At 38.0% G+C, this 26180-nt stretch overlaps 1 protein-coding gene across 4 annotated transcripts in view; it reads right to left on the bottom strand.

The window, feature by feature from the left end:
* The window catches only part of GLCE (glucuronic acid epimerase), a 98754-nt gene that overhangs the window by 15150 nt on the left and 57424 nt on the right, over positions 1 to 26180 (bottom strand). The window contains exon 1 of one of the 4 annotated variants that reach the window (XM_079768564.1): positions 19046 to 19473. The exons of the other annotated variants lie outside the window; for them this stretch is intronic. Coding sequence (XP_079624690.1) covers positions 19046 to 19170 — 125 coding nt within the window. The 5' untranslated portion in view covers positions 19171 to 19473. Of the gene's footprint in view, positions 1 to 19045; positions 19474 to 26180 lie in introns of those variants that run through there. 4 annotated transcript variants of the gene reach the window in all.

Raw genomic sequence — 26180 nt, 5'->3', positions numbered from 1 at the left:
CAAATATTAGAGTAAGGTATATGTTTGATACGGACATAGAGATTCATACTGTGCAAAGTAACACCAAATGTATTGTTTTCTAGTCACAAAGGAGAGAAAGATGAAATGCTACAGTGAAGGATCGAATGGTCATTACCCTAATTCAGTGGTCAAATTCACTCTCATTAATGGTGACTCATCTAGATACTGTCTCTCTCTCTTTTTTTTAAAAATTGAATTTATTGCAGTGGCATTGGTTAGTAAAAGTATACATGTTTCAGGTATACAATTCTACAATACATCTGTATATTGTATTGTATGTTCACCACCTGAAGTCGAGTCTCCTTCCATCACCTTTTATCCCCCTACCCCCACTTTCCTCCACCCCTCTTTCCTCTGGCAATCACCGTACTGTTGTCTGTGTCCACGAATCACCCTTTTTTTTTTTCCTTTGCTTAGTACCTCACCTATCTCACTCAGCCCTCACTCCCCCTGACAGCTGTCAGTCTGTTCTCTGCAGATACAGTATCTCTTGATGAGTTAAAATAAAAAGTACATAACCTATCACATAGCCCAACCAAAAATGTTTAACTTAAATCTCTCAGGCCTTAAGATTTAACTTCTAGTTAACAGGAAATACAAGGTATAGAGGGACAAGTTAAGTATGGGAGCAACCAGATACATTTAGAAGGTAAAACATCCTGCAGGAGAGCTAGCCCTGTCTCCTCAATATGTTTAGGGACAAAGAAAAAGGGGACTAGATTCAATTGAGAGAGAGAGAGAGAGAGAGAGAGAGAGAGAGAGAGAGAGAGAGAGAGAGAGAGAGAGAGAGAGAGAGAGATATGTAAGGCATATAGCAACCAGATGTGAAAATTTGTCCTACACCAGGAAATTTGACTATGGACTTGATAAGAAGGAAAAATGGAAGGACATATGGAGAGATACTGTTAAATAAAAAAATGTTATAAAACAGCAATATAGTATGATCTCACTTTATTAAAAAAGCATATTTTCTAATTTTCATAATTATATTTATTGTTTTTAACTGTATAAGTTGAAAATTAAAAAGGTCAAAAATATTGTTAAAATATTGAAATAAAAAAGTGTAAATTTTAAGTTAAAATGTGTATAAGTATTTAGCTTTCAAAACAGGCACTGACATTTTTGGAGAAGGGGGAGAGATTGGTGAGCTAGAAGAAGGATAGAGAGAAAGAAAACCCTGATATTGGCATGCGGTATTAACTACTAAATCAGGCTTATCTAAAGGTAGATGTGAACATTTTATTATAATGTTGCTCAAATTGTAAAAAACTGACCATAGAAACTTTCAAATTTCAAAAAGTAGCCTGCATTGACATTTTGCTAAGTATAAATGATAGTAACTTTAAGAGCTAAAACGAGGGTTTTCTGCTGAATGGTGATAAGCTTCCTACTTAACTTTAAAGCCTTTGCCATATCTATGAACTAGATTAACCTTTCAAGTTACAAGAAAAGTTTAAAAAAACCCATAAGTAAAAAACTTTGAAACTTCATCTATTGCTGACCCTAAAGGTTTATTTTCTTAGAAACATAATGCAATAAAATTTGATTTTAGTAACTATGGAGATCTGAAACAGAAAATAACATTCAGTAAGATCATAAAGAAACTGGAGAAACTTTGCAGAAATAGATAAAAATTAGGGAAAACAAAATATAACTTAGTTTTTCTTTGGGAGAACAAACTGTTCTCTTCTAAAATGATTTGCAATTCAAAGAACTCCTCTGTGATAATTTACTTTTCAAATTCATTTTCTTAACAGAATATTTCAAATAACCACTAGAGTAATTCAATAAACAGTAAAACTGTGAATATCACCATGAATTTTTAAAATATGAAGGTCATATTTCAGTTAAGAACAACCTTAAGATAAGTTTGTACAAGATTTCATTGAAAGAAATCATTGGCTTTTTCTTTCCTCTGAATAATGTAGACCAAAGGTTGCTTGCTCATTATTTAATTATTTATATATCTAACAATTTACATTTGTTATAATTCTTTGTTACCAAGTAAATAAAAGAAATAGGAGTTGCTCAATAGATAATCAAACTGACTATGTATATGGAAAATAATGTTATGAGACAAAAACTATAAAAAAGTCACATAAATTTGGTATGAAACATAAAGGAGGAAGCCTGTAACTGTCAGTTAACTTTTTAAAGTGTTGAGGAAAGCTTCAAGGTGGAATGAGTAGAAGATTGACAGACGAGTATTTGCACTTGCTATTCCTTCTGCCTGGTACTGTTTCCCCAAATATCCAGTGGTTTGCTCCCTTATTTCTTCAAGTCCCTGCTTAAGGGTCAATATGTCAAAGAGACCATTTCTGACCACCTTCCTAAAGTAGCAGTTCTCACCCTGTCATTCTCCAGGTCCTTACTCAGCTTTATTTTCCTTCTTAGTATTTATCACCACTTGATACTATATATATATTTAGATTATTAGCCATCTCCAATCCACTAGAATCTAAATCCCACAAGGACTGGGATTTTGTTTCTCCTGGATCCCCAGCGGCTAGAAATGTGCCTGGCTCATAGGAGGCATTCAATATAGATTTGGTGAATGAACGAACAATGTTAAGTATGCAATTTTAAAAATAACAGACATTTAAAAGAGACAACTTTGTTTTCTTTCCCATATTTGGGTATTCTGAAATCATAATTCAAATAAAAATGAACATAATGGATACAATAGAATATGGATTGTGATGCTGTATATTGGCCAACTCTTTAAAACAGATTTACAATTTAATTACTGCTCTTAGTAATGTTCCATCTGTTTACTGTTTGATAGACCAAGATTTAAATTACACAAATGGTTAAGCATTCTGTGATAATTCTAATTCAAAGGAGAACTGCCTAATATTTCTGGTGGTCAGGCCTCTTCCAATAATGTAAACAAGCAGTATTCTCTGGCAATTACAATAAAGGACAAACTGAGAAGGTAATTCTGCTAGTCCCCATTTTTTAGAATAACAAAAGTTAAAGTAATCTTTGATACAAGTGGCTTATAATGCATCAAATAAGATTATATTTCTAGGTACACATCCCAAAGAAATTGAGTAAGGAGTATATGGTATACTATATTATTTACAATTCAGAAATGAAGAGGCTAAGGTATAATAGCCCACAATAGCTTCACTAAAGAAGAGGACAGGAACAAAGCCAAAATAAATGAGAATTTAAACCTGATTAAAAATTGTATTTCTCCTATTTTACAGATGATAAAACTGAGGCTATGTGATGTTAAGTAATTTACCCTAGGTCACAAGATTACTTGATAGTTCACTTGAGATTTGAATTCAAGTTTGTTTGATTCCAAACCTTGTGTTCTAACTGACATGTCATAGATGGTATCTTTGAGCAGATATATATTGTATTTCTGACACTGAATACTACCTTCCCTAAGCAGATATTCTAATTTATAACAGGTTACCAGTTGTGAATTGAACTCAAACATTTACAGGTCTTATTCCAGACAAAGTTGAATTCTGACCTTGAATTAACAGCTTGCAAAGGTAAAATATGATTTTAGGAAAAGTTATCTAGTATTCTAAAAATTTATTAGTATTTTTGAATTGTCTTTAAATTCAACAGTGTAATTACATGCCATATTAATATAAGAAAACAGTAGAAATGACTCATAATTATGAATATTTAAGTATATACAGTCCAATAAAGCTCCCAGGTCTCTAGGTAGATTAGAATAATTAAGCCCTTGAAAATAGGATCCCACTGGCCCCACAAATCCAGCAATAACTTACAAATGCATAACAAAGCTTCATTTCTGCTGATAATTATCATGATGCTCTGGGGTGGCTTGTTAAAACAAAACCTTTCTCTAGAGACAGAAATGGAGCATAATAACAGTTTCATCAGTCCATGTTAATTTGAGGCTTTGAAAATAATGTGTCAGTGTTCTAAAAATCCCAAGGTGGCAGTATATGTCAGAGTAACCAGCATTAGTATAAAAAGTGAGGCTGTAAAAAGTATAAATCTTAAGGTAAGAATATTTTTATTTCATGATTGTCTTTTAATTAGCCAGGGCCCAAAAACAACAACAACCCCCCCCCCCCAAAAAAAAAAACTACAACCCAGGTTAAATATTTTAACCTTTTTTTCTACTTAGTGTACTTTCTGGCAAGAATCCTATATAATAAAGAGGTAATATGCAAATTGACCATCACACCCTCACACAAAGATGGCCGCCCCCATGTGGTCACAAGATGGCCACCACAAGATGGCTGGCAGGTGAGGGCAATTGTGGGCGATCAGGCCACCAGGGGAGGGTGGTTGGGGGGGACCAGGCCGGCAAGAGAGGAAAGTTGGGGCAACCGGGCCAGCAGGGGAGGGCAGTTGGGGGCGATCGGGCTGGCAGGGTTGCAGTTAGGTGTCGATAAGGCTGACAGAGGATTGGTTAGGGGGTGATCAGGCTGGCAGGCAGAAGCGGGTAGGGGCAATCAGGCAGGCAGGTGAGTGGTTGGGAGCCAGCAGTCCTGGATTGTGAGAGGGATGTCTGATTGCTGGTTTAGGCCTGATCCCACACCGGCAATCGGACATCCCCTGAGGGGTCCCAGAATGGAGAGGGTGCAGGCTGGGCTAGGGACAACTCCCCTCCCCGTGCACGAATTTTGTGCACCGGGCCTCTAGCGTATAATATTGGATATAGTTTGCCTGTAATTACCCTCAGAATGAAAATTTTCTGTGGCATCAAAGCTCAAGTTTATCTGCTCAGTTATTAAAAACAAATCTGCTTTGGAACAACTTAACCCAATACTTTAGCTTTCTCTGCTATTCTCAAATCCATTGCCACGAAAGGAAAAAACAAACAAAACAAAAATGAAAAACTTCAAACTATAGAAATAAAGGAGACCCATCTAATAGAGAATGTTAATTGTATAGAAGTTGGGGGAAGGTACACTTGTGATACTTGCTGTATTTGCAAGGAGAGCTGAGACCACCTGCTGTCTTCTATTACTCCAGAGTGTGGAAGCTCACTTTCTTTTTTCTCCCCAATTAAAAAAAAAATTGTGGTAAAATACACATAATATAAAATATATCCTCTTAACCACTTTAAGTGTACAATTAAGTGGTATTAAATACATTCATAATGTTGTGCTATCGCTACCATTTATCTCCATAACTCTCTTCATCTTATAAAACTGAAACTCATTAAACAATAACTCCCTATTCTTCTCACCTTACCAGCCTATGGTAACAACCAATCTACTTTCTGTGTTTATACTTTTGACTACATTAAGTATCTGATATCAGTGAAATCATATAGTATTTGTCTTTGTGTGATTGGCCTATTTCACTTAGTATAATGATTCTGTTTCATCCACGTTGTAGTACATGCCAGAAATTCCTTCCTTTTTAAGGCTGATTAGTATTCAATTGTATGTATATACCATATTTTGCTTCTTTATTTATCAACTGATGGATACTTGGATTGCTTCCATCTCTTGACTATTGAGAATAATGTTGCAATAAACATGGGTACAAATATCTTTTCAAGACCATGTTTTCAATTCTTTTGGGACATATACCCAGAAGTAGGATTGTTGATCATATAGTAATTCTATTTTTAAGTAGTTTCTGATAGCTTTCCTGTATGACAAGATATCCAAGTTCATCATGTCAAAGACCTGAAACAGCCATTCTTGAAAGAGTTCTAGTTGCTTTCAGTGGGAATATCTAGATTATTTTTAATAGAAATTTCTGGACATTTCTATATTTCAGGTATATAAACACCCCTTTTCCATGTTTCAGTGCTGGTGTACTATTTTTAGATATATTAGTCATTTTAATAGTGACTGGAGGCAGGGTTATAGTTTCAAAATTGTTGTGGTAGGCAACAGTTAGGTGTTTACCTTATGCCGCCATCTTGGTTTCTCGAGGCAGGGTTATAGGTAAGGTGACCAGACGTCCCGCTTTTTAACAATTTGTCCCGCGTCCCGTGGCATTTTAAAAAAGTCCCAATTTTTGGAAAGAATACACGACAAGCTAGAGAACGGCGGGAGAACGGTAAGGGAATATACGGTTTTCGGCGGCCATGTGGCTATTTAGCCAGGATATGAGTTTTATATTATTTTTGTTAATTTTATAATGTTAAACTTTAATAATAACAAATAATGGTTGAGAACTGATTATCGAGAACTGCTTATCAAAGTTCACATTGTTGATCAATTGTTAGAATTCGACCACCATTGTTTGGATTTAATGAACAATGGCATTTTTTGGGATTGGCAACGACGAAAACATTTTGTAACTGTCTCTCAGACGATACACATCGTACTGTGTGCTAGTAAGCTAGTTAAACAAGTGGTGTCATTACAAATCAGCTATTCAGATAATTTAGGTAAGTAATTTATTTATTTCATAAATACATAAATTTTCTTGAATTTAGCAGACAGTACTCGTATTATTTATATTTTATAGTGGCGGCAAAAAGTCTAGCGCTGGCCACTTACGACTTACGTTATGGCAAATTCAGAGGAAAAATAATACAAGTTAGTATTGTTATTATTTAGAAAGAAATATAGGATTAAAATAATTTTTAAAATATAGTTACTTTATAACAATCAAATTAATTTAATTTATAAACAATAAAATATGTTCATGTAATTATGTACCTACTTACTGTGTTTTTAAGCAATATGTATATAATAATTTATAATATAATTAAAAAATTTTTTTTTTAGATTTTTAACATGAGTAAGAAAAGAGGATGCAAATTCAACGATGATCTAAGAAGTGAATTTCCTTTTATTAAAAAAACCAAAAGTGATTACAATATAGACCAAATTTTTAATCAAGACCCCCCCCCGCCCCCGGGCTGAAACCGGTGTGGCTCAGTGGATAGAGCGTTGGCCTGAGGACTCAAGGTCCCAGGTTCGATTCTGGTCAAGGGCATGTACCTTGGTTGTGGGCACATCCCCAGTAGGGGGTGTGCAAGAGGCAGCTGATTGATGTTTCTCTCTCATCGATGTTTCTAACTCTATCCCTCTCTCTTCCTCTCTGTAAAAAATCAATAAAATATATTTAAAAAAAAAAAAAAAGAACCCCTCCCCATCTCCCCCGGTCAATGGTGTCCCGCTTTACCAATGTTAAAATCTGGTCACCTTAGTTATAGGGAACCAAATACCTATAGCCAGAATGCTATCAGAATCTGTTAGGATTAGGTTCTGCTGCTATTAGCAGACACCAGAAAAAATATCCTTATGTGTTTAAGCCATTGTTATTTTCACAACAGTAAAATAAACTGTTGGCCTTGCGAAGAATATACTTGCCAAAAAGGACTCCTCCTTGTTAATTGAGCTCAAATTCATAATCAGAATCTAGCAGCCATTGTTAGCAGAGGTCTCTCACACATATTGCACTTCAAGGAAAAGCCACAGGCTGTCAAACCTCTTACACTGTGTATCTGCTCTCTGAGCCAACCCTTGTAAGAGAACTCCTAGAATGGTATTTCAATCAATAGGACTGAGACTTTCCCCATCCACAGGGAGCTGCACAACTATATCCTCATTTGTATATTCACCAACCAATCAGAGCAGCTCCATTCTGACCAATTAGGATAGAGCTTTTTGGACTAATCAAACTCAAAGGATTTGAAACTCTCATTTGTATGAGAATGCACCAATCAGAGACTGGGAGTGGGCACTACTGTCTATATAAGCAAGCTACTTTTGCCTCACTGGAATATCCTTTAAGTTTCCTTCAAACTGTGTTTCCCCAGGTAGAGGTGTGACATCAGAGCTGGAGATGGAGCAGTCATGCAGGAGTGGAGCAGAGCTGTAACACTGGGGCCTTCTCACCTGAGCTATCTCACAGCCGTGGTGTTCCAACCATGCTATATCACTATTGAGCTGTCTTATAGCTGAACTATATCACAATTGAACTATTTGCACTACATAAAGTCTCTCCCCCTTCAATGCACTTCAAATTGGGGGCTCCTGTTGCTGTTGGATTGGCAATAACGTCTTTCAGTTGACAAAACTCAGAAGTAGGTAGTCTGGAGCTAATAAATACCTACATCATTAAGGATCTAGGCACTTTCTATCTTTTTACATCACACTATGGCCCAAGAAAAATACTGAAGCTTCAGTCACCATGCTTGTGTTGTGGCCCAAAAAGAAAAGGAAAGACAGAAGGATATAAGAGCAGATGATCTCTCAGTAGAATGTCTTATCCATTGTAGGTGATCCTCAAATATTAAATTGAATATGCTTATTCAGGCATACAGGAGGTATGTATCTACTCACAGTGTTTATAGTCATGTGCAGTTTCAAACTAATCTGTTGGCTTGTATTACCTAATATGGCAACCTAGTTTTCCCTAGTCCAGAGCTTTGCTGAAAATCATCTCCAGCACTACATGGGTAGGCCTACCCTGCTACCCTAATCTGCCCTCAAACCTGCATGAGACATATTTAGGTTTTTTAAAAACCAATTTGAATAATAAAGTGTTTGTTTTGTTTTGTTTTTGAAGGGGTAGGAGGAAAGGTTACAGGGCAAGGACAAATTTAATGGGTAGTTTTACCATATGCCAGGTGCTGTACATACTTTAGTTACTGAAATCAAGCCCTAAGAAGAAGCTCTTATTATCACCAGCATACAGTAGTTGAGAAAACTGAGTAGTTTTAACTCCTCTGGGAAAAAAATTATTAGCAAGCACATAGTGGGATTTAAACCTAGATTTATCTGGCTTCAAAGTGAAGGTTCTTTACATCTGACCACAATAGCATATTATCTGGCTCCAAGTCACCAATTTACTTTCTTACCAACTAGATCAGAGCACAATGGTTTGTGCAGACATCTTAAACTACTAGTATTATGCAGCAACTTCTGAAACGAAAATGTTTCTGAAAATAGCTTCTAAATGTATTCAACTTAATTCTCTCTCACATTTAAAGCAATAATATAAAGAACTAGGACAGAGAGCAAAGAGCAGCTTTGTATCCAGAAAAGCTAAACAATTACAGTGTAGCTAAAATGTTCTTTGAAGTATTTGTATAGTACTTAACTAAAAAAAGTATCTGCTTCTTCTAAGCAATGTGTCAAACTAAGCATATGCTATGTAAATAAATCAGTTCAAAAAGGAGTCCCATGCTTTTCCAGCTGTGTAAGATTTCTCCCCTCATTAGGCAAGTTGGGAGAAAGAAAACCTAATGATGTGTTTACTTGTTATGGCTCATGGACAGGGGGATTTACAATACAAATTGGTAGAACTAGCCTAAGAAGTTCTACAAAATAGCTGCTGATAATGTTCTATCAAGTTTGGTGCAATCCTGCAAAACAGGAATGACAGAAGGGGAAAGATTCATCAAGTCGGTTGCTTATAGTAATTTTAAACAATCATAAGGCATACAGAGATAGTCTTGGCCATACAGAAGCTGTATGTGAAGAAATCAGTGCCCACACTGATTCCTAAATGTGAGAAGTGACTGGGCTAATTTTTAGCACAGAAGTAGTAGAATGCAGGTCTGAGCTACTTCACAAAGCAATGCAGAAAGTATCACATTGGGGAAAAAATAACCGAGAGAATGTGCTAACAAGAATTATGTGAGAACAATCTGTCAGGCTGTTAGATTATACTGTGAATTCTATTTGCTAGTTGACTTATTGTTTTTCTAATGTTTATGATAAAAGAAACATCTAATATGCCAGCTTTCTGACACTATATAATCTTTGCAATTAAAAAAAAGAGAAGTTAGCACCCACATTTTAGATTTCTCTTAATAACAGTTAACAGAATAGCAGGGCAGGAAACAGAGGGACCTTTGTTAAAAGGGAAGGAGAGAAAGAGACTATCATATATACTTCTCATATCTACAAAGTGTGTATTATCTCCTTTTCCAGATAGGGAAATGATATGGGGTCATCTGTTCACTCAACCACCTACTTACTAGCTTTGCTACCCCTGCCAGTTACTGCACTTCTGTGAATCACAGTTTCTTCATCAGGGAAATAGAACTAGTACTACCTACCTCAGAGGTACCTCATAGGGTAGTCCTGAGAACTAAATGAAATAATGTATATATCTAAAAATCTTGGGCCCTGGTCAGGTGGCTCAGTTGGTTGCAGCATGGTCCCATACACCAAAAAGATTGCGGGTTCAATCCCCTGATCAATGTTTCTCTCTCACATCGATTTTTCTCTCTTTCTCTCTAAAATTAAAAAAAAAAAAAATTCTCAGGTGAGGATTAAAAAGAAAGTGGAAATGTTAGTTTTATTTTGCTCCTTGTAGAGGATTACTAGTTTGTTCAAAGTAAAAATCTGTCCAAAATCATTACTAGTTTGTTCAAAGTAAAAATCTGTCCAAAGTCTAATAAGAGAGAGAGCTGGAAACAAACCAGATTAAAGGACTAGAACTCAATTTTTGAACTCTTAGTTCAGTGTTTGCCATTATGCTACATTTTCATTGTACTTCATTTCATATAATTTATCTTTCTACTTTTACAACATGCGAAATTAAAAAGTATGTCCTAAATGTCATATAGTACCTCCAAATTTCGAAAACAGTCAACAGGTTTTTCGTCCCCAATTTCTAAGAGGGCTCAGAGACCTCAGTGAGAAGTCTCCTTTAGATTATCTTAGACTAAGGGATCTCTTCGGATCTCACTCAAGAGAATGCCATACTAACCCAGAAATTCTATAATTAAATAGGTTATAAACATAAATGTTTATAGCAGTTTATTTATAATAATACCAACCAGGAAAAACTCCAAATGTCTATCAACTGGTAAACTGTGGTTCAGGAAGGTTATCAAACTGAATTAACTTCAGCACTGTAGGAACTTTCATACAATGAAATACAACTCAGCAATAAACTGATACCTGATATCTTTAACAACATAGATGAATCCTAAAATAAACAAAAGTTTACTTAACATATAATTTCATTTATGTGACATTCTGAAAAAAGCAAAACTATAGGGGTAAAAGTAAGATCAGTAGTGTCAGGAAGGAATTGACTATAAAGGGGCATGAGGGACTTTGTGGGGGTGAGGAGGTGGGTTGGTAATGGAAATGTTCCAGATTTTGATTGTTGTGGTGCAGGTTACATGAATGTATATATATATGTCAAAACTCACCTAACTATACACTTTAAAAGAAGTGCATTTTGTTGTTGTTATTAATCCTCACCCAAGGATATTTTTTCCATTGATTTTTTTTTTCTTTTTTGAGAATGGAAGGGAGGGGGAGAGACAGAGAAACATCGATGTGAGAGATACATCGACTGGTTACCTCCCACATGACTGGGGCCAGGGATAGAGCCTGCAACCAAGGCACACGCCCTTGACCAGAATAGAATCCAAGACCCTTCAGTCCATAGGCCAATGCTCTAATCACTGAACCAAACCAGCCAGGCTGAAAGAAGTGCATTTTATTGAGTGTAAATTATACCTCAATAAACCTGATTGTTAAAACAATGTGTAAAATTAGTCAGGAAAAATGCGTTTCTATAGGATTTATTTTGAGTAGTAAAGACTATGAAAATATAGAGGAAATTAATAAATTAGGTAAAATAAAAAGGAGATAGTATATTTTGGAAAAAACCTGAGTTTGATAGACCTAAATTTGAATATTGGTAAGCTGGACAATCTTGGACAAGTTAGGTAACCTTTCCAAATCTTGATTTCTCATCTGAAAAGCTGAGATAAGACCTTCTACTTTATAAAGTAGTTGTAAGATTAAATGAACACTTACTTTGGTTCCCACCATACAGTAGGCAAACAAAGGAAAATGTCTATGGATAAAGTGGTGTCTTTTTTTAAATCAATAAAGGAATAATCACCTACTTACATCAGTTAATTCAATCAACTTATTATTTTTTTTGCTATGCACCTATTATATGGTATGTTAGCACTTTCCAAATAGGCAACCTGAGAGAAATACATCCCCCCGCCCCCGAAAAGAACACCTTTCTCTAAGCTTCTGTAATTTTTGTCATAAAAGTTAATAAGAACAGCAATCAAGAAACAAATACAATATGCCTTTCCACAGAATGATATATTGGTATGGAATATAAATTTTATCAGCAATAAATGTGAATTAAATATGATTTAAGCTAAGATTTCCCAGATGTACAATTTTCTAAGCAAATAGGAAGGTTATCAAACTGAATTAACTTCAGCACTGTAGGAACTTTCATTTCACTCCCACTTAAGACCTTACTGCACGCTGTGCAAAGGGTATACAGACAGTCCTCGGGTTACGTCGGACTCAACGTACGTCGTTTCATGGTTAAGTCGCTATCTCCCATTTATTTATAAAAAAAAAAAAAATAAGGTTCGTCATTTCAACATATGTACATATGTGCTTTATGTTTTTATTATTTATTTACCACAAGTAAAGGTCAGGAATTGTTATCTTTCTTTTAAATTTTTTTACTGTTTCACTTCATTACTGCTGTATATGTGCTCCATGTGAGTGATGTAGGTGCATATGTAGATGGGTTCTGACTTAGGGCGAAATTGCATTACGTCACGCAATAGGAACGGATCTCCGACGTAACCCGAGGACCTACTGTAAATACTTTCTGTTGGTTTTTAAATTTGAGACAACTGGAAATTACAACACAAATTCCATTACTTAAATAAGGTGCCTGAAGTACAGATGAAATTTATCCAAAACAGTATTTCTATATATTTTCTAAGGGTTGAAACTAAGTTTTCATGAACATTTACATAAACAGTTTCAGATCTTGGTACTGGGATTATTTACAAAGGTGAGATCTGAATTACAAAAATTTGGCAAAGAGAATTATATCTTCTGTTTTTCTTCCCAAATTGAAATTATTTTCTCCCTAAATGTATCTGTGTATATCATGTATATTTTATATATCGAATATACATATATACGTATATATTTTCTTTCTGCGATAAGCTCCACCATATAGCCCACACACTTTATATTCAAAGTGTGTTTCTTGTAGACATTACATAATTAAGTCTTTTAAAAAACTGCTCCTACAAAATAGAATTTAAAAGTATTATCCACATTTTATAAGCTTTAGGCTTCTTTTTAAAAAAAATTTTTTTTTTATTGCTTTCAGAGAGGAAGGGAGAGGGAGAGAGAGATAGAAACATCAATGATGAGAGAAGACCATTGATTGGCTGCCTCCTGCACGCCTTTTCAGGAAAATGAGAAATTACTCTAAAGTGCCCAAATATAGATATTCTATCATCATTAGTAATGTCAAATGTTATTTCTTTACATTATTCCTCATTTGTATATTCTCTGCCTCATTCCTTGTGGTCTGCTGCTCCTCCCCATAAAGCACATCCTCCACTGAAACAAAAACACTCTCAATTAGCCTGATGATTTTAGACTCATCTAAACCTTACACCTCTCCAAGGATGAATTTCTTATACACCCTTGTTGTTGCATTTATATTAGAAAATAAACACCTGAAAAGAGAAACCATGTGTAAATGGATCATTTTTCCCTCCTCTCAAAGTGCCTAGGGCAATGCAGTTTTGTTTTCTTTCCATATAATGGTCTAATTATTCTGGGAATACATCTCAATAAATTCCAATGAATATAATTCTCACCTCAAATTATACTTTGCTATCCTAAACACTGAGTTACATCTCCCCTATAACCCATTTTGGACTTCTGACTTCTAGAACTGTAAGATAATAAATTTGTGTAAGCCACTAAGTTTGTGGTAATTTGTCACAACAGCAATGGGAAACTAATACACCTCGCAATTAGTAAGCCCCAATATTTACTATTTTTACTGCCACCTGACTGTAGATATTTATGTAGAATCTGCACCTTTAGTACTATTTCTATAATCAGGCTTGGCAGGCATAATCTTCTGGCTAATGAGAGAACCAATATTAATTTGAGGGAAAAAATTAAAACTAAAATATCATTTCCAACTATAGTTGTGTATTTGTCTATTTCTCCTTTCAGTTCCGCTAGTTTTCCTTCATTTACTTTAAAGTTGTTATTAGATGTCTAGACATATTGGAGTGTCTCTTATATCTTGCTCTAAAATATACATTTCTGATATTAATATAGGAAATCCAGCTTTCTTTTGATTAGTGTTTACATTGCATAACATTTCTCATCTGTTACTTTTTAAAAATATTTTTAAATTGATTTTTTAGAGAGGAAGTGAGGGAGAGAGAAACATCAATGTGAGAACAAAACATTGATTGGCTGCCTCCTGCATGCCCGCTACTGGGGATCTGAGCATGGAATGGAACCAGCAACCTTTTGATGCACAGGATGATGCCCAACCAACTGAGCGACACTGGCCAGGGCTCTCATTTGTTTAATTCCAACCTGTATCTTTATATTCAAAGTGTGTTTCTTATAGACAGTACTTAATTAAATCTTTTTAAAAAACATCTAATCATACAATCTCTTTTAACGAGTGTGTTTAGATCACTTACATTTAATGTGCTTATTAATATGGTTGGATTTAAACCTCTATCTTGTTATTTGTCTATTTATATCATCTTTTCTTTTTTTTTCTATCATCTTTAGGTATTTTTTATGATTCCATTGTATCTCTACCACTGACTTATGAACTATACCTTTTTATTATTTTACTTCTACTTATGTTATAGACACCACAATCTATTTTCATTCCTGTGTAGACAGTTCTTTTCAAGGGAAAAATATCTTAAGTGAAGGGAAAATGGCATTTATATCTACCCACATATTTACCGTTTCCAGTGCTCTTTATTCTCTTTGTAGATGCAAATTTCTATCTGATACCATTTTCCCACTGCCTGAAGAACCACTTTTAACATTTCTTGTAATACAAGTCTGTTGGTGACAAATTCTCTTAGCTTTTTATCCAAAAAAGTCTCTATTTTGCCTTCATTTTGGAAATATCTTTTTTGCCAGGTACAGAGTTCAAGGCTGTTTTTCCACTTCTTCTTCTAGTACTTTAAGACTGTCACTTCACTGTTTCTTGACATGCATAGTTTTTGACAAAAGGTCTACATTAATTTTTATATATCTGTTCATCTGTTATTTAAGGTGATACTTTTTCCCTCTGGCTGCTTTTAAGATAATTTTTAAGATTTTGTCATTTCATTTCAACAATTTGATTATTTTGCCTGGTTCCTTTGCTTGGAGATTTGTGAACTTCTGTATCCTATGGGTTTATAGTTTTCATCAAACTTGGTAAACATTTGCTTACTATTCTTTAAAATATTTTTTTCTGTCTCCCATCTCCTTCTGAAACTTATTTTGCTTGTGTTACACTGCGTGATATTGTCCCATGTCTCACTGATGTGTATTTTTTCTCTTGGTGCTTCATTTTAGATAGTTGCTTTTGCTGTCTTCAGGTTTTAACTAATATTTTTCACCTTCAATGTTGAATCTGTTCATCTCATTTGCTGTATTTTCTTTTTTGTTGTTGTTAATCCTCACCTGAGGATATTTTTTCCATTGATTTTTGGAGAGTGAAAAGGAGCGAGGGAGGACTATCCATGTGAGACACACACTGATTGGTTGCCCCCAACACACGCCACAACCAGGGGCCAAGGACTGAACCTGAAACACAGGTTTATGCCCTTGGCAGGGAATCAAACCTGTGATCCTTAGGTGCAGTGGCTGATGCTGTAAACCACTGAGCACACTGGCCAGGCTGTATTTTCCATTTCAGATATTGTAGTTCTCATTTCTAGAAGTTCTACTTGGCTCTCCTTTTTTAAAAATAACTTCCATTTCTCTCCTTCACATGCTCATGTTTTTCTCTACCTTCCTGAACATATGGAGTATATTTATAATTGCTGCCTTAATGTCTTTGTCTGCTAATTGGATCTTTCTTTCTCTCTTCCTATTGGTTAATTTTTGTCTTGATGATGGGTCATATTTTCCTGCTTCTTTGCATGTCTGGTAATTTTTCATAGGATGCAAAACATTTAAGAATTTGCATTGTTGGGTACTGGATTTTTTTTTCAGATTTGTTATGAGTATATATTCATCTGTTGTGCTTAATCTTCACTATACAAATATATTGCATATTTTTAAAAAGTAGAAAATGCTATTAAGATATATGAGTCAATAAATGAATTTGTACAATTTGTTTACCCTCAACAAACTTTAAGTGTACAGTCCAGTACTATTAACTACAAGCTCAACAGATCTCTAGAACTTTTTTCGTCTTGCATACCTGAAACTTTATACCCATTGAACAGCAACTTTCCATTCCTCCCTCCCTCTAGCACCTAGCAACCACTATTCTTTCTGCTTCTCAGTCTATTTTAGAAAACTCATGTAAGTGGAATCATGCAGTATTTATTCCTTTTGTGACTAACTTATTTCACTTGGCATAAGGTCCTCAAAGTTCATCTGTGTTGTTGCGTGACAGTTTTTCTTTTTCATTATATGTACATATCACATTTTCTTTATTCATTCATCCGTTGATGGACATTTATGTTGCTTCCACACCTTGGCAACTGTGAACAATGCTTCAATGAATAGAGAAGTGCAAATATCTCTTCAAGATCCTGATTTTAATTATTCTGAACCAATACCTAGATGTGGGACTGCTGGGTCATATGATACAGATTTTTAAAGTGTTTTTTAGCTTTGTTCTGGGTGTAGTTAAGTTACTTGGCAATAATTTGATAATTTCAAGTTTTACTTTTAAACTTTGTTAGGTGGGACCAGAGTAGCTTTTAGTCTAGGGCAGTGACTTTAAACTGGTGTGCTGTGGCACACTGCTGTGCCGCAAGAATTTTTACAACATGCAATACCCGCCACTGCTGCTGCGCTCGCCAGCCGTGAGCACCGCTTCTGGCTGAGCGGCACCCTCCCTGTGGGAGTGCATTGACCACCAGGGGGCAGCTCCTGTGTTGAGCGTTTGCCCCCTGGTGGTCAGTGCACATCATAGTGACTGGTTGCTCCTCCATATGGTCGATTTGCATATTAGCCTTTTATTATGTAGGATAGGATAGGCACATTATTTTTTAAAAAGTCACTTTGGAGCAAAAAGGGTAGGTAATTACTATTATTATTTTTTGTAAATCAATCAAAATTATACCTATTTTTTTGGTCAAATTGGTAAAATATTTTTTGGTGTGCTGCTAAATTTTAGTAATTAGTGTATGTGTGCCATGAGATGAAAAAGGTTGAAAACTGCCAGTTTAGAGCAATACCCTTCTTAAGACTTTACCCAATGCTTGTCTATTAGTTCTTTCCATTCTGGTTGGTGAGGCCACCTTACCCTCTGTGATCTCTGAGGACTTTTCTTCCCACTCCTTCTAGTGGTTCTTTTCCTGGTGCTGAGTGGTTACTGCATGATCCTGAGGCAAGGACTTGAAGGGGACCTCTACACAGGTCTTTGGAGCTCTCCTTTTGTGCAGCCCTCTCCTTTCCCACATTTTGCCCTTAAAATTTTAGCTTCCTTCTCATCTGTGAACCCCAGACTCAATCCTGTGAGACTCCTGGGCTGTTTGTTTATGTTCCCTCTCCTGGCACTGTGGCTTGGAAACAGTGTGAGCTCACCTCATTTGTTTCTCTTCTCTCAGAGATCATTATTCTAGATTGACTTAAAAAAAATAATTGTACTGATCTCAGAGAGGAAGGGAGAGGGAGAGAGAGATAGAAATATCAGTGATGATAGAGGATCATTGATTGGCTGCCTCCTGCACACTCCCTACTGGTGATCAAGTCTGCAACCCAGGCATGTGCCCTTGCCTGGGAATTGAACCTGGAACCTTTCAGTCAGCAGGCCGATGCTCTATCCACTAAGCCAAACCGGCTAGGGCCTAGACTGACTTTTATCCAATGTCTGAAAAACCACAATTAGGAAAAGAGAAGTTGAGAAGTCAATTCTTACTATTAATAAGTTCCATTTAATTATTATGCCATTGTTTTGCTGCAACTTATAAAGTCTATAAGGACTTCATAGGGGCAAGGGTTAATTACTAACCTATCTTAGAAAATGTTATTCTTATATTGAGCACATTGTAAATCAAGCATGACTGAGGATACTGTTGTGTGGAAATGTGAATTTTTCTTTGTATTTTCTTGTCCTATAAACTGAACAAGTGAATTTTTGGCTAACTCTCCAAATATCCTTTTAACTAGAGGCCCGGTGCACGAAATTCGTGCACAGGGGGGGGGGGTGTCCCTCAGCCCAGCCTGCACCCTCTCCAATCTGGGACCTCTTGAGGGATGTCCGACTGCCCGTTTGCCGGGATCAGGCCTAAACGGGCAGTCGGACATCCCTCTTACAATCTGAGACTGCTGGCTCCCAACTGCTCGCCTGCCTGCCTTCCTGATTGCCCCTAACCGCTTCTGCCTGCCAGCCTGATCACCCCCTAACCACTCCGCTGCCAGCCTGACTGATGCCTAACTGCTCCCCTGCCAGCCTGTTTGCCTCCAACTTACTTCCTCTGCCAGCCTGGTCACCCCTAACTGCCCTCCCCTGCAGGGCTGATTGCCTCCAACTGCCCTCCCTTGCAGGCCTGGTCCCTCTCAACTGCCCTCCCTTGCAGGCCTGGTGCCTCCCAACTGCCCTACCCTGCTGGCCATCTTGTGTCCACATGGGGGCAGGATCTTTGACCACATGGGGGCAGCCATATTGTGTGTTGGAGTGATGGTCAATCTGCATATTACTCTTTTATTAGATAGGATAGAGGCCTGGTGCATGGGTGGGGGCCAGCTGGTTTGCCCTGAAGGGTGTCCTGGATCAGGGGGGGGGTTCCCTTGGGACGTGGGGCGGCCTGAGCGAGGGGCCTGTGGTGGTTTGCAGGCCAGCCATGCCCCCTGGTGACCCAAGTGGAGGCCTTGGTATCTGGAATTTATTTACCTTCTACAATTGAAACTTTGTAGCCTGGAGTGGAGCCAAGCCTTCTGCTCGCTCTGTGGATGCAGCCATTTCTGTTGGGACTTATGTATCTAATATAATTGAAACTTTGTAGCCTTAAGCGGAGGCCTGGGCTGGCCAGGGCTGCAGAAGCTTAGCTTCCTCCATTGCCAGGGGCAACCCTTGCCTCCTGCTCTTTCCATCTCAGTGGCTGCCACCATGTCTGTTTGGATTTGTTTACCTTCTATAATTGAAACTTTGTAGCCGCAAGGGCAGGCGGAAAGCTTGTCTTCCTCTGTTGCTGGGGAAACCCAAGCCTCTCTCCTGCTCTGTGGCCGCAGCCATCTTGGTTGGGTTTATTTGCATATTTGCTCCTGATTGGCTGGTGGGCGTGGCTTATGGGTGTAGCGAAGGTACGGTCGATTTGCATATTACTCTTTTATTAGGTAGGATTTAATTAAAAAATTTAAATAAACATTTTATCACAGTATAATATACATAGTACACACCTTGATTAATTTTTATAAAGTGGATACACCTGTGGAAACAAAAACCAGATCAATAGTATAAGAACACAGGGTTGGTTTAACCCTTTGCACTCGCTTGCTTTTTTCTCGATTCCTTTATTCTACTCAGGATTTAATTTTTTAAATACCCCAGATTTTACAAAGCGCGGCAGTAGAATAAAAAACTGGAGTTTCTTTTCATACAAACTTATTTATTTGGATTTTTTTATATTTCAAATTATTGATACATTCAAAGAGTATAAAAAGAGCTGCTACCGATGCTAACTGTGTCGAGTCACACTCGACATCCGAGTGCAAAAGGTTAACATTCAGAATTCAAATTAACAGAAAGAGAAAAATTACACCGTCTCAATAGCTTTTATCAAATAGAAGCTTTTGATAAAATTTATTCCTCCTAATTTTATTAAATGTGTATAGCAAACTATCAGAACTTCCTTAAGCAGCCATGCATGATCTGTTCATGTGGTTTGCCTGTCAAAAGTCTTCCCCTGAAGGACCAACTTCCCTGACTTCAAACACAATAAATCAGTTTTGCCTGTTTTAAATATCATATAACTGGAATCATACAGTGGGTACTCTTTTGTGACTTTTTCAATGAGCATAATGTTCCTGAGATTCATCTATGTGGTTGTATACTGCAATAGTTCATTTATTCTCATTGTGTATGGTATTACATTGCATACAAATACACCACTATTTATCTAATTTGCTATTATTGAACATTTTGGATTGTTTTCAGTTTTTGACTAGATGAATATTGATCTGTGAACATTCTTACACATGTGTTTTGGTGAACAAATATTTGCATTTGTGTTGGATATACGGGGTGGACAAAAGTAGGTTTATTGTGCCATTGTGACAGTTGAGTTAATAAAGCTATTATAATAATCATAACCTGCATGTCTTTTTCCATATGAACTATAAACCTACTTTTGCCCTCCTCTATATACTGAAGACTGGAATTGTAAGGTCCTATGGTATCTCTTCATGGGTTTAAACTGTTTTTTTTGCAAATAACTAATGAGACTGAGGATCTTTTAATATGTGTTTGCTTTTTAAATATCTTCTGGGAAGTGACCATTTAAGCATATGGCCCATTTTTTTATTGGGTTGTCTGTCTTGCTTATTGCTGAGTAGGAATTTTTTATATACTCTGGTTGAGTTCTCAAATTGCAAATATGTTTTCCACACTCTGTGGCTTGCCTTTTCATTCTCTCCCCGCCCCCCCCCCCCCCAATCCTCACCCAAGGACATGCTTAGAGGAAGGGATGGATGGATGGATGAATGGAGGGAAGGAGAGAAGGGGGGAGGGAGGAAAAGAAGTGGGGGGAGAGAGAGAGAGAAAGAGAGAGAGAGAGAGGAAGGAGGAGGAAGGAGGAGGAAGGAGGAAGGAGGAGGAAGGAAGAGGAAGGAGGAAGGAGGAGAAAGGAGAAAGGAGGAAGGAGGAAGGAGGAGGAAGAAGAAGAAGAGAGGAGGAGGAGGAGGAGGAGGAGGAGGAGGAGGAGGAGGAGGAGGAGGAGGAGAAGAAGAAGGAGAAGAAGAAGAAGAAATAATATTGAATGGCTGCCTTCCATATGCTCCCCAACTGGGGATCAAACTTGCAACCCAGGTATGTGCTCTGACCAGGAATTGAACCAGCAACATTTTGGTACACGGGATGCCGCTCAACCACTGAGCCACTCCAGCTGGGTCTTTTTCATTCTTAATGGTATCTTTTAATGAACAACATTTCTTAATTTTAATGTAGTCCAATTTATCATTTTTTCTTTTATTGCTAACACTTCATGTATTCTGTTTAAGAATCTTTGCCTACCCCAGTCATGAAGATACTGTTTACTTCCAGAAGCTTATTATTTTATTTTTCATATCTATAATTCATCTGTAATTAATCACCCCCATTCACCCCCTTCACACCACACCTGCCCTCCCAGGTCCTCACCATATTATTATTGTCTATGTCCATGGGCTGTGCATATCCTATATAATAAAAGGCTAATATGCAAATAGACTAAACAGTGGAACAACTTTGTTGCTATGATATGTGCTGACCACCAGGGGGAGTGTGCAGAACATGGCGGGTGTCAGCCGCAGCAGGATGGTGGAGCAGGTGAGCGGGGTCGCCAGACCAAGGCGGGGCGCTGGTCGCTGTCATCAGGGCTAGCCTCTGGTGGTTACTGAAAATTCTTTGCTCCTGTGTGCCATAGTCCCACCCGGCACTCACACCCGCTGCCAGTGCCCGGTGCCGGCCCTGATTGCTCGGCGCCGTCAGTGGGTGTGAGCAGCAGCTGTTGGCTCTGATCTCCCCTGAGGGCTTTTCCACCTCCCCCTGCTCCTGAGGGGAGATTGGGGCTGGCAGCCGCTTCTCGCACCCACTGCCAGTGCCAGAGCCGCTGCTCGCTTGGCTCCATCAGCAGGTGCAAGCAGCGGCTGCCGGCCCTGATCGCCCCCGAGGGCTTCTCCACCTCCCCCTGCTCCTGAGGGGTGATCTGGGCAGCAGCCGCCGCTTGCACCCGCGGCTGGCCCCAACTGCTCCATGCCTTCAGCGGGTGCGAGCAGGGCTGGCGCCGTCAGCACGTGGGAGGGCAGCGGTGGGAGTGGGGCTGCTGACAGGGGACCGGGGGCCTCAGTGGGAGGGGCTGGGGGGGCGCGGAGGATGGGCCAAGACCCACCCCAATGCCTACTGCGGCTTCATGGCCCAGTTCCTTTCAAGATGTATGAATTTGTGCACTGGGCCCCTAGTATGCATGTAAGTTCCCCAATTAATCTCACCCTACCCCACCTCCACCCCAGCCTTCCCTCTGAGATCCCAGTCTGTTCTATGCTTCTGTCTCTGGATCCATTTTGTCAATCAGTTTATTTTGTTCATTAGATTCTACATATGAATGACATCATGTGATACTTCTCGAACTGGCTGATTTCACTTAAAATAATATTCTCCATGCCTTCTCAAAGGTTAAGAGATCCTTCTTTTTTATAGCTGCATAGTATTGCATTGTATAAATGTACGACACTTTTTTAATTCACTCATCTACTGATGGGCACTTGAGCTGTTTCCAGATCTTAGCTGTTGTAAATTGAACATAGGGGTGCATAAATTCTTTCAGATTGGTGTTTGGGTTTCTTAGTATATATTCATAGAAGTGGGATCACTGGGTCAAATGACAGTTCCATATTTAATTTTTTGAGGAAACTCCATACCATTTTCCATAGTGGCTGCACAAGTTTGTATTCTCACCAGCAGTGTAGCAGGATTCCCTTTTCTTCACATCCTAGCCAGCACTTGTCCGTTTGTTGATTTGTTGATGACAGACATTCTGATAGGTGTGAGGTGATACCTCATTGTCATTTTAATTTGCCTATCTCGGATGATTAGTGATTGAGCGTTTTTCCATGTCTCTTGGCCTTTTGTATGCCCACTTTGGAGAAATGTCTATATAGGTTCTTTGTCCATTTTTTAATTGGATTGATGTCTTCCTTGTGTTAAGTTATATGAGTTCCTTATATATTTTGGAAATTAACCCCTTATCAGATGTATCATTGCCAAATATGTTGTCCCAGGAGTGGGCTACCTTTTCATTTTGTTGATGGTTTCTTTTGCTATGCAGAAGCTTTTTATTTTGATGTAGTCCCATTAGTTTATTTTCTCCTTAGTTTCCTTTGCCCTAGGAGATGTAGATATATCTGTAAACATACTGCTATGAGAGATGTCTGAGATTTTGCTGCCTTTGGTATTTCTTCTAAGATTTTTATCGTTTCACAACTTACATTTAAGTCTTTTATTATCAATTTTGAGTTTATTCTTGTGTATGGTGTAAGTTGGTGGTCTAGTTTCATTTTTTTGCATGTACCTGTCCAATTTTCCCAATACCATTTATTGAAGAGACTTCCTTGACTCCATTGTATGCTCTTGCCTCCTTTATAAACTATTGAGTGTAATGGCTTTGGTTGATTTCTGTGGTCTCTGTTCTGTTCCATTGATCTACATGCCTGCTCTTTTGCTAGTACCAGGCTGTTTTGATTATAGTGGCTTTGTAGTAAAACTTGGTATCTGGTATTGTGATCCCTCCAAGTTGTTCTTCTTTCTCAAGATTGCTGCAGTGATTCAGGGTCTTTTTTGGTTCCATATATATATTTTTGGTTTGTCCTAGAGCTGTGAAATATGCCATTGGTATTTGAATAGGGAGTGCATTGAATCTATAGATTGCTTTGGGTGGTATGGACATTTTAATGATGTTGATTCTACCAATCCATGAACACAGTATATTCTCCCACTTTTTTTTTTATAACTTCCTCTATCTCTTTTTCCAACATCTTATAGTTTTCCTAGTATAGGTCTTTTACCTCCTTGGTTAAGTTTATTCCCAAGTATCTTAATTTTTTTGTTGCAATGGTAAATGGGATTTTTTTTTTTTTTTTTTTTTTTAGTTTCTCTTTTTGAGAGTTCATTATTGGTGTATAAAAATGCCCTCGATATCTGGGTGTTAATTTTGTATCCTGCTACATAGCCAAATTCCTTTATTAAATCTAGCAGGTTTTTGGTGGAGTTAATTTCTTTTATGACTTGAGGTTGAGATCAGGATTCACCTTTTCTTTTCGCATGGATATCTAATTGACTTAGCATAATTTATTGGAAAGAACATCCTTTCTTCTCTACACTACAATGTTATCTTTGATATAAATCAAGCTGACTACTTATATGTGCATCCACTGGCTCTATTTTGTTTCACTGGTTTGTCTTTTCTTGTGCCAGAACCATGCTGTCTTTATTACTGTGCTTAATAATAAGTCTTGGTATCTTATAGTATACTAGAGGCCTGGTGCATGAAATTCATGCATGGGGGGGGTATCCCTCAGCCCGGCCTATACCCTCTCTAATCTGGGACCCCTCAGGGGATGTCCAACTGCTCGTTTAGGCCTTATCCCAATCCCTCTCATAATCCAGGACCACTGGCTCCTAACTACTCACCTGCCTGCCTGCCTAATGCCCCCAATCGCCCTCCCCTGCCAGACTGGTCATCACCAACAGCCCTCCTCTGCCAGCCAGTTTGCCCCCAACTGCCCTCCCCTGCCGGCCTGGTCACCCCCAACTGCCCTGCCCTGCTGGCCTGATCGCCCTTAACCCCCTGCCAGCCTGATCTCGCCCCTAACTGCTCTCCCCTGCTGGCCTGATCACCCCTAACTGCCTCTGCCTTGGCCCCCACCATCATGGCTTTGTCCAGAAGGAAGTCGGATGTTCGGAAGATGGCCAGTCGAACCGGTCTAATTAGCATATTACCCTTTTATTTATTATTTATTTATTTATTTAAATGTATTTTATTGATTTTTTACAGAGAGGAAGGGAGAGGGATAGAGAGTTAGAAACATTGATGAGAGAGAAGCATCTATCAGCTGCCTCCTGCACACAGCCTACTGGGGATGTGCCTGCAACCAAGGTACATGTCCCTGACTGGAATTGAACCTGTGACCCTCCAGTCCCCAGGCCAATACTCTATCCAGTGAGCCAAACTGGCTAGGGAAGCATATTACCCTTTTATTAGTATAGATAGATTATATATGTTAGGATCGCTTAAATGGGGGGGAGCCTTTTTCAGCAGGAGGAGATGCTCTGGGCAGACAAAAATACAGAATCCCTATATCTGGACTGATAGCCAGCCATATGCACTATACTGCCAAACCAGTTATTAAAAAATTGAACCACTTTCTTATATCTTACACCAAACAGCTGTTGCCCTTAAAACCCCTCCTCAGCCCCCACCTTAGGTTCTGCCTTCTCAGTTCACCCAGATTAGGTTCTGATTGGTTGGTTTCTATGCCAGTCAGCATCAAAAGCTCTGCCTCCTAGGCAGCCATTGGCTCCTCTGAGAAATCCAGAACGGCCCCACCTTCACATCGGAGCCAGTCCACTACCAGGTGTATCTCTTGCCACTCTGAGAAGTGGTGCCTCAGGTCTGTGCTGGTGGCAAATTTGAATTCTCATCCCTAACCTAAACTTCTTACAGTGCAAGCTCTGTGAAGGCAAGCATTTGTCTTGTTCATTCTTAGTTTACACATAGACTATGTCTATGCATCTATGCTAGCACTGCATGCAGTGGAACGGTCGTTTCGGTCATCATGGTCACTGCCTTTTTATATATATAGATATCCACTAGTTTTATTATTCTTTAAAACTATTCTTGGCTATTCTTGGTCCCTTACATTTCCCTAATAACTTAAGAATCATCTTGCCAATTTCAAAGAACAAACAAATTTTCTGGAATTTTGAGACTACATTGAATCTATATGGAGAGAACTGACATCTTTTATAACACTAAGTTCAATCCATGAACTAGAATATTCCTCTATTTATTTGTCCTATTAATTTCTCCCAGAAATGCCTAAAAAATGTTCAGTACAGAAGTATTTTGTTAGATTAACTTTGGGTAGTTTATGTTTTTGATATACTGATACCACTTCTTAAATTTCATTTTTTTGCAATAAGAGTTTTTTAATTGTTTTTTCTTTTTGGTTCTCTGATTGAGTGATATTTTCAACTCTGTCTTCTAATTCACTAATTTGATCCTCAGCTTCCCCTAATCTGCTGTGTATTCCTTCCAATGTGTTCTTGATTTGTGCTGTCATTCTTTATCTCAGACTGTTCTTTTTCCATAGTTACTATATCTTTCTTTATGCTGTTGAGCATTTTTATCATCATTACTCTGAACTCTGTTCAGATAAATTTCTTATCTCTGCTTCATTTATCTCTTCTTCTGGAAAATTCTCTAGTTCTTTCAGTTTGGGGTTGTTTCTTTGTCTCCTCATTTTGGCTTTCTGTTTGAGTTTGTGACTATGTATTAGGAAGATACTCTACAC

The sequence above is a fragment of the Cnephaeus nilssonii genome, assembly GCF_951640355.1.
Source record: "Cnephaeus nilssonii genome assembly, chromosome: 4".
In the NCBI taxonomy this organism is placed as follows: domain Eukaryota; kingdom Metazoa; phylum Chordata; class Mammalia; order Chiroptera; family Vespertilionidae; genus Cnephaeus; species Cnephaeus nilssonii.
Note: the sequence above shows the minus strand (reverse complement) of the source record. Positions and strands in the feature narration are given on the sequence as shown.